General features: G+C 47.8%; 3 protein-coding genes across 3 annotated transcripts in view; 1 reads left to right on the forward strand and 2 right to left on the reverse strand.

Moving 5' to 3' along the window:
* LOC137535146 (uncharacterized) overlaps window positions 1–17,700 on the reverse strand; it is a 49,901-nt gene that overhangs the window by 14,795 nt on the left and 17,406 nt on the right. The gene's annotated exons all lie outside the window — the stretch shown is intronic.
* LOC137535144 (uncharacterized) overlaps window positions 723–17,700 on the forward strand; it is a 48,473-nt gene continuing 31,495 nt past the window's right edge. Inside the window, exons 1-2 of the mRNA XM_068256960.1 lie at window positions 723–1,006; window positions 5,569–5,612. Coding sequence (XP_068113061.1) covers window positions 723–1,006; window positions 5,569–5,612 — 328 coding nt within the window. The remainder of the gene's footprint in view (window positions 1,007–5,568; window positions 5,613–17,700) is intronic.
* Window positions 3,389–4,075, reverse strand: LOC137535150 (histone H1B-like). Its single transcript, XM_068256967.1, has one exon. It carries the CDS (start codon window positions 4,073–4,075, stop codon window positions 3,407–3,409), a length of 669 nt encoding a protein of 222 aa, XP_068113068.1. The 3' UTR covers window positions 3,389–3,406.

The following is a 17,700-nucleotide window of genomic DNA, read 5'->3' on the forward strand; positions in this document are numbered from 1 at the left end:
AGGATTTAAGCCTTCGACAAACGTTCGAGCGCCATATTTTATTTGTCTTCTGATTGGCCCCAGTAGCGTGTTTTTTTTTTTTCCAACACAGATCAGCTAATTGTAAAGTGATGCACACTGGCAGAAGAGGGGTCCAGACAGTTAAATGTTCTCATCACATCTGTATTACTTCCATGGCGCAATTTTTATGATGACCTGGGAAATGTGGGATGCAATTATGATCTGACTTACCGATGCTTATTTTACTAATCAAACTCCTCTTATACTATACTAACAGTAGAAACATCTTGAGTTAGTACGGTAGCAAAAAGCTGTGATTGGTTGAGCGCTGAGCAGATGGTACTTTAAATTTCCCGCCGATATTCTGTGCACTGAAACGTCTTATCCCCATCCCGCTAGTTTTTAACAAGTCAGTTTTAACAAGTCAGTGACCTATTTAGTACAAAAGAGCTAGCTGCGTTTTGTGAGCTATCGGGGAGTTCCAGGCTTATTTGAAAAAGTGAATTCAATTCCAGAACACGGTGTATGAGACACGTAATCATGAGAGTTGCAGTACAGATAAACAGGGGAAAGAATTCCAGCCCCGCCCCCCCAAACTGGAAAATCTACCCGCCCCTTCCACTGCAGTCTCCCATCAGGTCCGCTCAGGTTGTATAAGAGGAGACGAGGCTACGGCAAAGATCAGTTCGTTTTTTGAGCAAAGAAGGAACAGCATCTGTATCATGTCTGGCCGAGGAAAGGGCGGGAAGGGACTCGGGAAAGGAGGAGCCAAGCGGCACAGGAAGGTGCTCCGGGATAACATCCAGGGCATCACTAAGCCCGCCATCCGCCGCCTGGCCCGCAGAGGGGGTGTCAAGCGCATCTCCGGCCTCATCTATGAGGAGACCCGCGGAGTGCTGAAGGTTTTCCTGGAGAACGTCATCCGGGACGCCGTCACTTACACCGAGCACGCCAAGAGGAAGACGGTCACCGCCATGGATGTGGTGTACGCCCTCAAGCGCCAGGGGCGCACCCTCTACGGCTTCGGTGGATAAGCCAATCCATTTCCCCTTACTGTTGTACAAAGGCCCTTTTCAGGGCCACCCACTTTATCCATGAAAGTGCTGACATATAAATCGCGGTGTGTAGTCAACAGTGGAATAAGCAGCGCGCTACAGCAGCGGAAATTGTTGCTTCTGTCGGGATTCCGCTGATAGATTGTGGTGAGAGGAGACGGGCAGATACATAATAAGTAGTCCGGTAACTTGCTTATTCCATCATCCCCGCTCATCTTCCCGATCACCAGCTGCTTCTATGTTACCATTGTAGCGGTAAGTGGTGACGACACAGGATCATTGCAGTGGAGGATACCGGCTGAGAGTGTGTTGTATTTGCAAGCAGATGCTGGAATAACAGTAAGGTTGGGAATGAGGGAGATGCTAGCAGCAGAGACCACATGCGGCGGTAATCTTTATTGTAGGAGGAGGATGACCGATCGAATCTAGGAGTGTATAGTTGGTGGAGATCTATAAAGTGGCGGGAAGGACCGTTATCATGCGCGGAATATTTGATATCGACTAATTAGATTTTAGTTCTCCTTTCGTCTATAATAAACGCGCCTGACTATTATAATGGCTCATTTCAGATTGTAATGAGGATTCCCTGACATAACTTCTCACAGGAATTGCTGAATTTGCTGCGTAAAACTTTAATGCTGAGAGCTAAACGATAGAGAATATCAGCCGCAAGGATCACCGGATGGTAGAAAGATCATTTTATTCAGATCATGTGACCCAGAGCACGTTTGATGATTTGTATTTGTTTCTCATATCTTTCCAGGCTATCTGTAAGTTCAACCAGAAAGGCCTCATATTCACCCTCTGGAATCAGCTGTCGAAGTTTAGATTTAAGTTCTCTGCGCTGTAAATCCAGTTTCGGTAGTTCCTCCTGGATCTTCTCTATGGTAAGAACCATAGAGTCAAACGAGGCTTTGTTCCATATATGAGACCACTTGGTGCAAAAGTCCTTGTCTCTGTAGGAAACATAATAGGTGCCACATTCGATCTCATACCTCTGGCTATTCTCTTCACTCTATGATACTCGGCAAGGGTCCTGGAGTGTAATTCAAAGGTGATGTGCATCTTTGCCGCTTTAAAGATTTGTTTCCTAATGGCTTTTTCATCTGCCATATTGAGGAATGCCACTTCCTTTGATACTTGCGCCATGATCTTTGTAGTTGCCTCTGGCGTGTAGGAAAAGATGAGGGATTCCACCTCTACATCCTCCATGTTGACGTGCAAAGGTGCTGTCACAATGTGCTGCTCCGTATACAGTTGCAATTGTGTGACTGCACACTCTGTGAAACTTTCAAATCGACGTGCCCGGCCAGCGATCCAACAGCACTTTGGATCAATCAGCAACACAAGAAGTAAGAAGCCGGCACCATCTGTATCTTCTGCTCTTTTATTGCATTAAAGCATAGACATATTCCAGCAATAGTAATGCAAAGTTTCAAGGCTACACGCCTCTTTATCAAGCTAAGCTGGGAAGTTTCCGCCTCTGCACGCTGCGGCGGCGCCGTCCGGTGCCGCCCATAGCGTGACGACATGCAGGGCTCCCATCAGGTCCGCTATATGCGGAGGAGGTGGCGCCCGTGCATTGGGAGGCGGACAAAGGAGGTTTCGAGTTGGTGGCCAGGAGGGACACACCAGATGGGAGGTTCCTGGACTCAGCATCCTATCAGGTTAGCAGCATAAAAGTTCCCCATCAGGTCCGCAATACTAGGACCATTATGATTGGTACGAGTGTATTTGAATTCTATTGGCTGCTGCCATCCATGATCAGTATAAATACATGTATGTTTGTTATGCAAGTGTCATTCCCAGCTTAGCTTGATAAAGAGGCGTGTAGCCTTGAAACGTTGCATTACTATTGCTGGAATATGTCTATGCTTTAATGCAATAAAAGAGCAGAAGATACAGATGGTGCCGGCTTCTTACTTCTTGTGTTGCTGATTGATCCAAAGTGCTGTTGGATCGCTGGCTGGGCACGTCGATTTGAAAGTTTCACAGAGTGTGCAGTCACACAATTGCAACGATACACGTAACTGTAGCATTATGGAAAAGCATGATTTGATACACCAGAAATTGAAGTTTCACGTTAGATTAAACGCATAATGTGAGTCAATATATAATGAAGCCACCCCCACCTCACCCGATTCTTTGTGACCTCTCAGCGTGTACGGCCATCTTCCAGCAGCACACTACTAGGGAGTCACTGCACAGAGGGGGACGGTATCACCTGCCTAGAATAGGTCTGTCACTATCAACATGCATACTGATATTAATAAGAAATATCGCAGCCCTTCAGGGAAAATGTGGGTGGCTCTGAAAAGAGCCTTTGTGTTTCTGGAGAGCCGAGCTGCAGCTTATTTCTTCTTAGGAGCGGCCTTCTTGGGCTTGGCTGCCTTCTTTGCCGGGCTTTTGGCGGCCTTAGGCTTGGCTGCCTTCTTAGCGGGGCTCTTGGCGGCTTTCTTGGCTTTGGCGGCAGCTTTGGGCTTCTTGGCAGCAGCTGCCGCCGGTTTCTTGGCCGCCTTCTTAGCGGGGCTCTTCTTGGCGGCGCTGGGGGCTTTCTTAGGCTTCTTCGGGGACTTGGCGGCTTTAGGCTTCCTGGCAGTAGCCGGCTTCTTAGGCTTGGCGGCAGCCGCTGGCTTCTTCTTGGCCGCCGCCGGCTTCTTGTGCTCTTTGCCGGCTGCCTCCTTCTTGCTGACCTTGAAGGATCCGGAGGCGCCGGTACCTTTGACATGGACGAGGCTGCCCTTTGTCAGCAAGCCCTTGATGGCCAGCTTGAGGCGGCTGTTATTCTTCTCCACATCGTAGCCTCCGGCAGCCAGAGCCTTCTTCAGGGCGGCCAGGGAGACCCCGCTGCGCTCTTTGGAGGCGGACACGGCCTTGAGGATGAGTTCGGACACGGCGGGGCCGGAAGGCTTCTTGCTGCCTTTCTTGGCTGCTCCTCCGGCTGCTGCCTTCTTAGGCTGCTTCTTCTTGGCGGCGGGCTCCGCTGCGGGAGGGGCGGCTGCTGGGGCGGTCTCTGCCATCTTCCTAGTTATTTTGCAACAAAGTGTAACATTGCAAGTGACCGCCAGTGAGCGCTTATATACTCTCTCCGGTTACGCTGCCATTGGCTGCTGACAGTAACTCGTCCCGTCTTCCTATTGGTGGGATCCGGACTCTCAGCCACCCCTCCCCTCCACACAGCTGTCACTCCTCGGCTCTCTGCTTGTGTTTCCTCGCCGGGAGAAAAGTGGGTTTAATTCCCCCGGAAAGTAGCGGTGCGCCCCCTGTGTGCGGCCGCCCGGCTGGCAGGGGTCTCCCCTCCTCCATTACAGTCACGGGGGGCTTCTGAGCGGCGACAGTGGCCGGGAAATCCCGCTGTAATGTGACCAGCTCTGCTTTCTGCTCCCCCGATCTCCTCTGTCTCCATCATTATCAGGGGGTAACATGTCTGATATACGGGGTCTCCAGTCACTGCCCCCGCAATATGAAGGAGGGGATCCCCGCCACACATTATACGGGGCTGGGGGGCTACTGACCCCTGGAGGGGACTATTATGCTGAGGAATGTCCCGGATGCTAGCACAGGCTAAGCTCTCCTCTGCTGCCTGACATTAGGATGATCATGAGCCTCTCACACATCAGCTGTCTATTTCCATCAATATCACATTAAGCGACTCATACAGAGAAAAGGGTTCTCTTCTGTATTCCTGAATGTCATTTTTTTAGCCATGGTCAATTCCGATGTACTATAGAGATGGTCGCTGATAATTATTATGCTAAATTAATAACCGCTTGCATGCAGGTTTACTTGCCCCGGTGTAGTCAGAGCACATATTCTGTCCTCCACCTCTGTTTAGTTTACATACGTGATCATATGTAGGGATGGTCACTGGATTATGCGAAATTATAAATTCCGCGATTCCGGCCGGAATTTGGGGATTCCGGTTCCGTTGCGACAGAACGAAATTGCTGTAGCACTATGGCAGAATTTCCTCTGAAAACTGTGGAATTCCGCGGAATGCAAATTTTTTTCCCCACCAAATCCATTTCTGCCTAAAAAGAATTTCTGCTGGCCAGTCTTACAACTTCCACCAAAATCTCCCCTCCTCCTTCTCTCTTTTCAGGAAATTGTAGGATGTCAAAAGCCAGCTCACATACACTGGCCAGGAATTGAACCCAGATCTAGTGCTTGGAAGTAGTGTTGGGCGAACAGTGTTCGCCACTGTTCGGGTTCTGCAGAACATCACCCTGTTCGGGTGATGTTCGAGTTCGGCCGAACACCTGACGGTGCTCGGCCAAACCGTTCGGCCGCATGGCCGAACTAAGAGCGCATGGCCGAACGTTCCCCGAACGTTCGGCTAGCGCTGTGATTGGCCGAACGGGTCACGTGGTTCGGGCCCGAACGCGCTCTGATTGGCCGAACGGTCACGTGGTTCGGGTAAATAAATACCCGAACCACGTCATATCTCCGCCATTTCTCTGTGGGTTTAGCTTTGGGTAGGCAGGCAGGGTAGTTCGCTCTCCAGCCACGCTAGCCAGGGTCCCCCCCAGTCATTGTGTGTCGCTGCTGGGAACAGTAGTACACCGCTCGCTCAGCCACACTATATATAGCATTGTTTACTGCCACTGTGTACCTCGCTCAGCCACGCTATATATAGCATTGTTTACTGACACTCTGTGTACACGGCTCAGCCTGACTATATAGCATTGTGTGTACTGCCACTGTGTACCTCGCTCAGCCACGCTATATATAGCATTGTTTACTGACACTCTGTGTACACGGCTCAGCCTGACTATATAGCATTGTGTGTACTGCCACTCTGTGTACACCGCTCAGCCAGACTATATAGCATTGTTTACTGACACTCTGTGTACACGGCTCAGCCAGACTATATAGAATTGTGTGTACTTCCACTCTGTGTACACCGCTCAGCCAGACTATATAGCATTGTGTGTACTGCCACTGTGTACCTCGCTCAGCCACGCTATATATAGCATTGTTTACTGACACTGTGTACACAGCTCAGCCAGATTATATAGCATTGTTTACTGACACTCTGTGTACACGGCTCAGCCACACTATATAGCATTGTATACTGCCACTCTGTGTACACCGCTCAGCCAGACTATATATCATTGTGTGTACTGCCACTCTGTGTACACCGCTCAGCCAGACTATATAGCATTGTGTGTACTGCCACTCTGTGTACACGGCTCAGCCAGACTATAAAGCATTGTTTACTGACACTCTGTGTACACGGCTCAGCCACACTATATAGCATTGTGTGTACTTCCACTCTGTGTACACGGCTCAGCCAGACTATATAGCATTGTTTACTGACACTCTGTGTACACGGCTCAGCCACACTATATAGCATTGTATACTGCCACTCTGTGTACACCGCTCAGCCAGACTATATATCATTGTGTGTACTGCCACTCTGTGTACACCGCTCAGCCAGACTATATAGCATTGTGTGTACTGCCACTCTGTGTACACGGCTCAGCCAGACTATATAGCATCGTTTACTGACACTCTGTGTACACGGCTCGGCCAGACTATATAGCATTGTTTACTGACACTCTGTGTACACGGCTCAGCCACACTATATAGCATTGTGTTTACTGCCACTCTGATTCTGCTGGGAACAGTAGTACACCGCTCGCTCAGCCAGACTATATAGCATTGTGTTTACTGCCACTCTGTGTACACCGCTCAGCCACACTATATAGCATTGCGTACTCTGCCAGTCAGTGTGTATATTGCTGGGATCAGTAATACTCCACTCACCGTCAACCACTATATGAGCTCACCATGAGTTCCCCAGAGACCTCCGCTGTGAGCAGCACTCCCAACAACAGCAACAGCCAACGCCCCACGCAAGCTATAACATCCACCCCAGCAGCCAGTGGTCAGCAGCAGCCCTCCCCGGAGGAGAACGTTGTGTCCATCGGTCCGTCGCCAGAGCGATTAATGAGGGCTGCCATTGAGGAGATGATGGGGCCTGATGTGGAGGAGGAGGTCTGGCTCAGGCCAGCATCCCAAGTTAATGTTGAGGACGATGAGGGGTCTGTGTCTGGGGATGTTGGGGTGGCAGAGGTGGTGGGTGGGTCAGACTCAGGAGAAGAGTTGTTTGATGAGGATGATGATCGGGACCATCTGTATGTGCCTCAGAGTCCGACCCCGGAAAACATGTTGTATCGTGTGTTTAGGTACTAAAATCTGCGTTCCCAGTAGTGTTGGGCGAACAGTGTTTGCCACTGTTCGGGTTCTGCAGAACATCACCCCGTTCGGGGTGACTATATAGCAGACTATATAGCATTGTGTTTAATGCCACTCTGTGTACACGGCTCAGCCACACTATATAGCATTGTGTTTACTGCCACTCTGTGTCTGCTGGGAACAGTAGTACACCGCTCACCCGCCACTGTATATCATTGTGCTCTGTGTCGCTGCTGGCAATAGTGGTACACCGCTCACCCACCACTGTATAGCATTTCTCTACTGCCACTGTACTGCTGCCAGTCAGCGTGTACTTTAAGGATAAGTGAAATGAGGAAGAAATCCGGTGAAAGAGGGAGGGGCAAGGGAAGAGGTGTTTCCCCTGACGGTTCACGTACAGGCCACAGGGGAGCACCCAAGAAAACCCACTAAATACCGCCCATGTTGTCCAGGACAACCACCCTCACAGATCCAAAAGAACAGGACCAGATAATTACTTGGATGACCTCTCAAGCGTCCAGCAGTGGGTTAAGCAGCACCAGCACATCATCACGCACGAGGTCCGAGTCCTCAGCCAGTTACAAGGAGCCAGTGGGCACAAAGCTGACACAACCGGCAGCGACACCACGCACACAACTGCCAGATAACCAGACGACGTTGGAGTGAGCTGCGCAGAGGTTGTTCTGGGGAGCTCTACTCCACGGCGGCGGCCCCCCACAATGACATATGACAAGTTTGAGGAGATGGAAGAGGAGGGTATGGACAATGTGGACATGGACATAGACCCAGATTTTGTTTGTGAACGAGGACATCGCCGTCGTAGCAGCAGCAAAGATGAGTCTGTTGAAGAACCCACTTCTGCACGAGTTCGCCTTGTGCCACAAGGTAGGCGGCGCGCAATTTCAGGCACCACAAGTGTGGAAGTTCAAGTGAGAGGCAAAAGAGGCGCAAACAGAAATCGCCAGCAAGGCAGGTGCTCCAAAGTCTGGGCTTTCTTTGAAGACTGCACTGAGGATGTTACCATGGCGATTTGCAAGGTGTGCAAGACCCGCCTGAGCAGGGGGAAAAGTATTAACAACCTCTCCACCACCAGCATGAGCCGCCACATGCTATCCAAACATCCCACTCTGTGGGCAAACGCGGCAGGACAGGGTACCACCAGCAACACTGCCTCCCTTGGGTTCACCAGACTCACCACCAGACCCGCCTCAGCAGCAGCAGTAGCCCAGCCATTGCGTGGTTCACAACATTCACAAACATCAGACGACGCTGACACTGTCACTTTCCGGACTAGTGCTCTTGAGGTCTCCCAGTGTTCATCAAACACAACAACCAACAGCCCTTCGGTGTGCAGCCCTACGGTTCAGTTGTCTGTCTCGGAGATGTTTGAGCGCAAGAGGAAATTGCCAGCAAATGACCCCCGGGCCGTGGCAGTAACAGCCAGCATAGCCAAGCTTCTGGCCTGCGAAATGCTGCCATATCGAGTGGTGGAGACAAACAGCTTCAAGGGCATGATGTCAGTGGCCATCCCACGTTACGTGGTTCCCAGCCGCTACCACTTTGCGCGCTCTGCAGTGCCTGAGTTGCATGAGCACGTGGTCAGCAAAATAACCCGAAGCTTGAAGAATGCCGTTGCCTGCAAGGTTCACCTCACCACTGACACCTGGACGAGTGCGTTCGGCCAGGGTCGATACATCTCCCTTACCGCGCACTGGGTGAACCTTGTGGAGCTTGGCAGCGATTCCTCACCTGCTACGGCGCGGGTGTTGCCCACGCCGCAAACAGCTGCACCGCCGTCCCTCCCACTGGATAACAACAGCAGCACCTACCTCTCTGACTCCTTCTCCTCCAACGCATCTCAAAGCTGTACCTCATCCGGAAACGCTAACCCAGCAGCAGTAGGATCGTGGAAGCAGTGCAGCACAGCTGTTGGCATGCGTCAGCAAGCGTTGCTGAAGCTGATCTGCCTTGGGGATAAGCAGCACACAGGGGAGGAAATTTGGAGGGGAATAAAGGAACAGACGGATTTGTGGCTGGCACCGCTGGACCTGAAACCGGGCATGAAGCTAGACACCTGGCACGAACTGGCAATGTACGCAATAGAGGTGCTGGCTTGCCCGGCAGCCAGCGTTATGTCAGAACGCTGTTTCAGTGCTGCCAGAGGCATCGTCACAGATCGGCGTATCCGCCTCTCCACAGAAAATGCAGACCGTCTGACTCAAATTAAAATGAATCAATCCTGGATTGGAAACGACTAAGCAACACTCCAGGACCCCAACCAAGTAACATGACCAATGAACATCTGGGATGGTTTAGCGTTTCCGGTCCCTGTTTATTGAACCTCTCATCTGTATTACATTTATGACTGCATGGCGGCATAAAGCATTGCTGCTATATCCGCACGCTTTTTGTCCTCATGTAAGGCCTGTGTTGTTGTGTCTCAAAAAGCATGGCCTTCTCCTCCTGCGCCTGCTCCTGTTCCATCACATGTGCTGCTGCTGCTGGGTTAGCGTTGCCGGTCCCTGTTTATGGAACCTCTTATCTTTATTACATTTATGACTGCATGCATGGCGGTAAAAAGCATGCTATCCGCACGCTTTTTGTCCTCATGCAAGGCCTGGGTTGTTGTGTCTCACAAAGCGTGGCCTTCTCCTCCTGCGCCTCCTCCTGTTCCATCACGTCTGCTGCTGTTGGGTTAGCGTTGCCGCGTGGTCCCTGTTTATTGAACCTCTTATCTGTATTACATTTATGACTGCATGCATGGCGGTAAAAAGCATGCTATCCGCACGCTTTTTGTCCTCATGCAAGGCCTGGGTTGTTGTGTCTCACAAAGCGTGGCCTTCTCCTCCTGCGCCTCCTCCTGTTCCATCACGTCTGCTGCTGCTGGGTTAGCGTTGCCGCCCGGTCCCTGTTTATTGAACCTCTTATCTTTATTACATTTATGACTGCATGGCGGTACAAAGCATGCTATCCGCACGCTTCTTCTCCTCATGCAAGGCCTGGGTTGTTGTGTCTCACAAAGCGTGGCCTTCTCCTCCTGCGCCTCCTCCTGTTCCATCACGTGTGCTGCTGCTGGTGCTGGGTTAGCGTTACCGGTCCCTTTTCCTGGAACCTCTTCTCTGTATTACACTTATGACTGCATGGCGACAAAAAGCATGTTACCTGTGCAAAGAAACATGACATTCTCCACATTTAAAAGACAGTTTTTCCTTTGAAAATTTACAATCAATTTTCTCAAAAACTATAAGCTCTTTTTCAAATATTTTTTTCCCCTTGTACCCACTCCCAAGGTGCACATACCCTGCTAATTTGGGGTATGTAGCATGTAAGGAAGCTTTACAAAGCACGAAAGTTCGGGTCCCCATTGACTTCCATTATGTTCGGAGTTCGGCGCGAACACCCGAACCATCGCGGCGATGTTCGGCGAACGTTCGCGAACCCGAACATCTAGGTGTTCGCCCAACACTACTTGGAAGGCAGCTCTCCTCACCACTATACCACCACCAACACTACATGCTGAAGCCAGCCTAGCATGTACCATTGTACTCACTTTTTTTGGAGAGTGGACGCCGTCCCCCCTAGCACCCTGGAGGGGAGCAGCGCAGTGGAGAGGAGCATTGGGCAGAGCAGCGAGGAAGGGCAGACGTCCCCCCCCCCTTCCCTCACTTCGGGGCTCCTCTTCCTGGCTCTCCCCTTCATAACGATTGCGGCGGTGGCTGGCAGGGATGGCTGGCAGCGGCATCAGTGGGCGGGACTTACCTCCTCTAGTGTTCCGACGAGTTGACGCTGTTCGTGCAGCTAGTCTGATCTAGGGAAGACCAGAGCAGCGGCACGCACAGCGTTAACTCGCCGGAACACTGGAGGAGGTAAGTCCCGCCCACTGATGCCGCTGCCAGCCATCGGTGCCAGCCACCGCCGCAATCGTTATGGAGTGGAGAGCCAGGGAGAGGAGCCCCAAGGGGAGGGAAGGGGGGGAAACATCCGCCCTACCCTGCTGCTCTGCTCAATGCTCCTCTCCACTGTGCTACTCCCCTCCAGCTGGGGGGACACCTATACACCTGGCTACATATAATGGGGACACCTATACCCCTGGCTACATATACTGGGCACATATACCCCTGGCTACATATACTGGCACATATACCCCTGGATACATATACTGGCACATATACCCCTGGCTACATACACTGGGCACATATACCCCTGGCTACATATACTGGGCACATATACCCCTGGCTACATATACTGGGCACATATACCCCTGGCTACATATACTGGGCACATATACCCCTGGCTACATATACTGGGCACGTATACACCTGGCTACATATAAATGGGGACACCTATACACCTGGCTACATATACTGGGCACATATACCCCTGGCTACATATACTGGGCACGTATACACCTGGCTACATATAAATGGGGACACCTATACACCTGGCTACATATACTGGCACATATACCCCTGTCTACATATACTGGGCACATATACCCCTGGCTACATATACTGGCACATATACCCCTGGCTACATACACTGGGCACATATACCCCTGGCTACATATACTGGGCACATATACCCCTGGCTACATATACTGGGCACATATACCCCTGGCTACATATACTGGCACATATACCCCTGGCTACATATACTGGCACATATACCCCTGGCTACATATACTGGGCACATATACCCCTGGCTACATATACTGGGCACATATACCCCTGGCTACCTATACTGGCACATATACCCCTGGCTACCTATACTGGCACATATACCCCTGGCTACATATACTGGCACATATACCCCTGGCTACATATACTGGGCACATATACCCCTGGCTACATATACTGGGCACATATACAGTACCCCTGGCTACATACACTGGCATATATACCCCTGGCTACATATACTGGGCACATATACCCCTGGCTACCTATACTGGCACATATACCCCTGGCTACATATACTGGCACATATACCCCTGGCTACATATACTGGGCACATATACCCCTGGCTACATATACTGGGCACATATACAGTACCCCTGGCTACATACACTGGCATATATACCCCTGGCTACATATACTGGGCACATATACCCCTGGCTACATATACTGGCACATATACCCCTGGCTACATATACTGGGCACATATACCCCTGACTACATATACTGGGCACATATACCTCTGGCTAGATATACTGGGCACATATACCCCTGCCTACATATACTGGGCACATATACGCCTGGCTATACTGGGGACACCTATACACCTGGCTACATATACTGGGCACATATACACCTGGCTACATATACTGGGTAGTGTTGGGCGAACATCTAGATGTTCGGGTTCGGGCCGAACAGGCCGAACATGGCCGCGATGTTCGGGTGTTCGACCCGAACTCAGAACATAATGGAAGTCAATGGGGACCCGAACTTTCGTGCTTTGTAAAGCCTCCTTACATGCTACATACCCCAAATTTACAGGGTATGTGCAGCCGGGCATACAATCTCCCCCACACCCAACAATTTACCTATCATAGAGTATATCACATGCTCAAAAAGTTGAATATAACACCTCCTAAACTCCTTCCCTCCTTAGCTACTATGCTTAATTATAAGGGATATTATAAAGGCGGGTTGTCAGTTTGGTATAGAGTTATGCTCTCAAGTTCCAAATTAGCGCTTAATAAATACGCAAACATATGGTCAAACGACCTTCAAACCACTATTTCGTGTACCTCACTTCTTCAGGCACACAGAGTTATATCTTCTATTTCCAAATGCAACACACACTGGGAGATGCTACGTAAAATCTTATACAGATGGTATATCACCCCAAGAAGAATAGCCTACTTCTCCCAAGAAAAGACGCAGTTATGTTGGAAATGCAACACACAAATAGGGACATATGTCCATATGCTCTGGAACTGCCCATTGGTATCTGAGCTGTTGGACAAAGTTGAACTTTACATTCGCCAATGTCTACTTCCAAACTTTTGTCTCACCCCTCAATTCGCCTTGCTACTGGTAGACTGTGATAAAATCCCTAAGAATTTGCAACCACCGATTCGTCACATTATATTAAGCGCTCTCCATTTAATCACCTCCAATTGGAAATCTCAAGAAAAATTTGATTCAGCACAACTCTTAGCCACTACTCGAGCCAATTTACTCATGGAATATAAAATCAGAGCCAGACTCTTTCTACCCTACGGAAATTTTAATTTTCCACACTCCTGGCTCTAGCATGAAGCTCACTACCCTCATCAATCTCATTAGCCCCACTAATGTATACCCCGGAAGCTACATCAGTCCTGGTGTCTCCTTCCCCTTCGAACACAACTTAAATTGGAAACTTTAAGCCTAGCAACTACTGACGATAAATTGTCTCATAATAATCTATTGCAATTATAGTAATCTGCTCATGATGGAAATTTCTTTTGGCTACATAATCTATCATTGTTTATACTCTGTTTTTGTTTCTTTCCCTTTATTTCGTTGTTTCGTGTCAATCAGGTTAGCAAAGATAAGGTTATACTTTACTATTCATTGTTCCATTACTAGGTACCATGGTTTGCTTTTATATACGTATTAGCATTGAACTGGAGAAGGCCCTATGGGGGCCACCTGCTTCCACCAGTTAATGTATTTGCTGTGCACCTCACTGCCTACCTTCACGGTCTAGTAAACGGCAGGTAAGAGGTATACTTGGTACATAGGAAGTTACTCTGATTACTGTAAAGGTTATCTATAACAACCGTTTGGAACAATTTATGTTATGTATATAAAACTAAAAAATGTAAACAGGTAGATTTGCGCCCACTCAATATAAAATGAATTCAATTGGCTGCAGTCAGTGATAAATGGGGTTACTCACACCCCCACCATTCAAGCATTCATAAAGTTTTAAAAATCACTCATGCGCCTATATATACCATCACATATACAGTTTTATTCAATTCATAAATTCAAATTCATATATATTACATTAATATGCAAGCAAACACTAGCCAACTTTCTCAGTCCCACCTCCTTATGGTAAACAGTCTGGCACACGCCACAACATATACCTATAGATTGATTCGCTGAGTAAACTTCGTTTTCTAGCATAAAATTGCACCAATCCCTATAGCACCTTTCCAATGTTAAAAAGTGTTTTTGCACCTTAAAAATGGCAATAATAGCCTTTCTTGTTCAAAAATCAATAAAATAAAAATAACGTCCTGTGAGCTCACAAAGGTATAATTCATAAATCCAACAGGAAAAAGTTCATGTTAAATAGCTTCGATCTCGTCTTGCAAAGCTTTAGGCATACAATTTCATATACATCCACCAGGAGTAAAGTGGCTAATTCCGCATTCCTTGGTATGCAAATTAGATCTTGCAGGATTTTGTATAAGCAGATTGCATTTGCACAGACCTCTAGAAACAAATAGCGTCCTGCAGAACTTTACAAAAGCAGAACTTTTCAAAACTTTTCAAAAACAGATAACGTCCTGCAGACTTTTCAAACTTCCATTTCTTTGCATAACATTCAAGCAAAATAGCGTGCTGCGGGTCCAAAGGACAGTTCAAATAACTCACGCAGCTTAAGGGGTAGATAACTGATTCCTTTATGCTTACGGTTCCGCTATGTCTTCTGGCAGCATGAGCCCCGGCCGGTGGCTCCCGTGTTAACCTGACGTCTGCCGCGGATGTTAAGCACTTTGCTGAAAAATCGTTCCTCAGGGAGACGCCCTGAGGAAGGTAGGCGTATCCTACCGAAACTAGTCGGCATTGGGTTGTCGGAGTGGTGACGTCACCTCTACAGTTCCAGATTGAATCTGAGGAACGATTTTTCAGCAAAGTGCTTAACATCCGCGGCAGACGTCAGGTTAACACGGGAGCCACCGGCCGGGGCTCATGCTGCCAGAAGACATAGCGGAACCGTAAGCATAAAGGAATCAGTTATCTACCCCTTAAAGGGAAGGTTCAAGCAAAATAAAAAAATGAGTTTTACTTACCTGGGGCTTCTACCAGCCCCATGCAGCCATCCTGTGCCCTCATAGTCACTCACTGCTGCTCCAGTCCCCCACTGGCAGCTTGCCGACCTCGGAGGTCGGCGGGCCACATTGCGTACGTTTTTACGCATTCCCGCTAGTGCAAGAACATTAACACATACATTTTACGCATTACTGGTTCAATGCGTACATTTTTACGCATTGAACCAGTAATGCGTAAAAATGTATGTGTTAATGTTCCTGCACTAGTGGGAATGCGTAAAAACGTACGCAATGTGGCCCGCCGACCTCCGAGGTCGGAAAGCTGCCAGCGGGGGACTGGAGCAGCAGTGAGTGACTATGAGGGCACAGGATGGCTGCATGGGGCTGGTAGAAGCCCCAGGTAAGTAAAACTCATTTTTTTATTTTGCTTGGACCTTCCCTTTAAGCTGCGTGAGTTATTTGAACTGTCCTTTGGACCCGCAGCACGCTATTTTGCTTGAATGTTATGCAAAGAAATGGAAGTTTGAAAAGTCTGCAGGACGTTATCTGTTTTTGAAAAGTTTTGAAAAGTTCTGCTTTTGTAAAGTTCTGCAGGACGCTATTTGTTTCTAGAGGTCTGTGCAAATGCAATCTGCCTATATCAAATCCTGCAAGATCTAATTTGCATACCAAGGAATGCGGAATTAGCCAGGACATTATCTGTTTTTGAAAAGTTCTGCTTTTGTAAAGTTCTGCAGGACGCTATTTGTTTCTAGAGGTCTGTGCAAATGCAATCTGCTTATACAAAATCCTGCAAGATCTAATTTGCATACCAAGGAATGCGGAATTAGCCACTTTACTCCTGGTGGATGTATATGAAATTGTATGCCTAAAGCTTTGCAAGACGAGATCGAAGCTATTTAACATGAACTTTTTCCTGTTGGATTTATGAATTATACCTTTGTGAGCTCACAGGACGTTATTTTTATTTTATTGATTTTTGAACAAGAAAGGCTATTATTGCCATTTTTAAGGTGCAAAAACACTTTTTAACATTGGAAAGGTGCTATAGGGATTGGTGCAATTTTATGCTAGAAAACGAAGTTTACTCAGCGAATCAATCTATAGGTATATGTTGTGGCGTGTGCCAGACTGTTTACCATAAGGAGGTGGGACTGAGAAAGTTGGCTAGTGTTTGCTTGCATATTAATGTAATATATATGAATTTGAATTTATGAATTGAATAAAACTGTATATGTGATGGTATATATAGGCGCATGAGTGATTTTTAAAACTTTATGAATGCTTGAATGGTGGGGGTGTGAGTAACCCCATTTATCACTGACTGCAGCCAATTGAATTCATTTTATATTGAGTGGGCGCAAATCTACCTGTTTACATTTTTTAGTTTTATATACATAACATAAATTGTTCCAAACGGTTGTTATAGATAACCTTTACAGTAATCAGAGTAACTTCCTATGTACCAAGTATACCTCTTACCTGCCGTTTACTAGACCGTGAAGGTAGGCAGTGAGGTGCACAGCAAATACATTAACTGGTGGAAGCAGGTGGCCCCCATAGGGCCTTCTCCAGTTCAATGCTAATACGTATATAAAAGCAAACCATGGTACCTAGTAATGGAACAATGAATAGTAAAGTATAACCTTATCTTTGCTAACCTGATTGACACGAAACAACGAAATAAAGGGAAAGAAACAAAAACAGAGTATAAACAATGATAGATTATGTAGCCAAAAGAAATTTCCATCATGAGCAGATTACTATAATTGCAATAGATTATTATGAGACAATTTATCGTCAGTAGTTGCTAGGCTTAAAGTTTCCAATTTAAGTTGTGTTCGAAGGGGAAGGAGACACCAGGACTGATGTAGCTTCCGGGGTATACATTAGTGGGGCTAATGAGATTGATGAGGGTAGTGAGCTTCATGCTAGAGCCAGGAGTGTGGAAAATTAAAATTTCCGTAGGGTAGAAAGAGTCTGGCTCTGATTTTATATTCCATGAGTAAATTGGCTCGAGTAGTGGCTAAGAGTTGTGCTGAATCAAATTTTTCTTGAGATTTCCAATTGGAGGTGATTAAATGGAGAGCGCTTAATATAATGTGACGAATCGGTGGTTGCAAATTCTTAGGGATTTTATCACAGTCTACCAGTAGCAAGGCGAATTGAGGGGTGAGACAAAAGTTTGGAAGTAGACATTGGCGAATGTAAAGTTCAACTTTGTCCAACAGCTCAGATACCAATGGGCAGTTCCAGAGCATATGGACATATGTCCCTATTTGTGTGTTGCATTTCCAACATAACTGCGTCTTTTCTTGGGAGAAGTAGGCTATTCTTCTTGGGGTGATATACCATCTGTATAAGATTTTACGTAGCATCTCCCAGTGTGTGTTGCATTTGGAAATAGAAGATATAACTCTGTGTGCCTGAAGAAGTGAGGTACACGAAATAGTG

Source organism: Hyperolius riggenbachi, chromosome 10 (genome assembly GCF_040937935.1).
Source record: "Hyperolius riggenbachi isolate aHypRig1 chromosome 10, aHypRig1.pri, whole genome shotgun sequence".
Lineage (NCBI taxonomy): Eukaryota > Metazoa > Chordata > Amphibia > Anura > Hyperoliidae > Hyperolius > Hyperolius riggenbachi.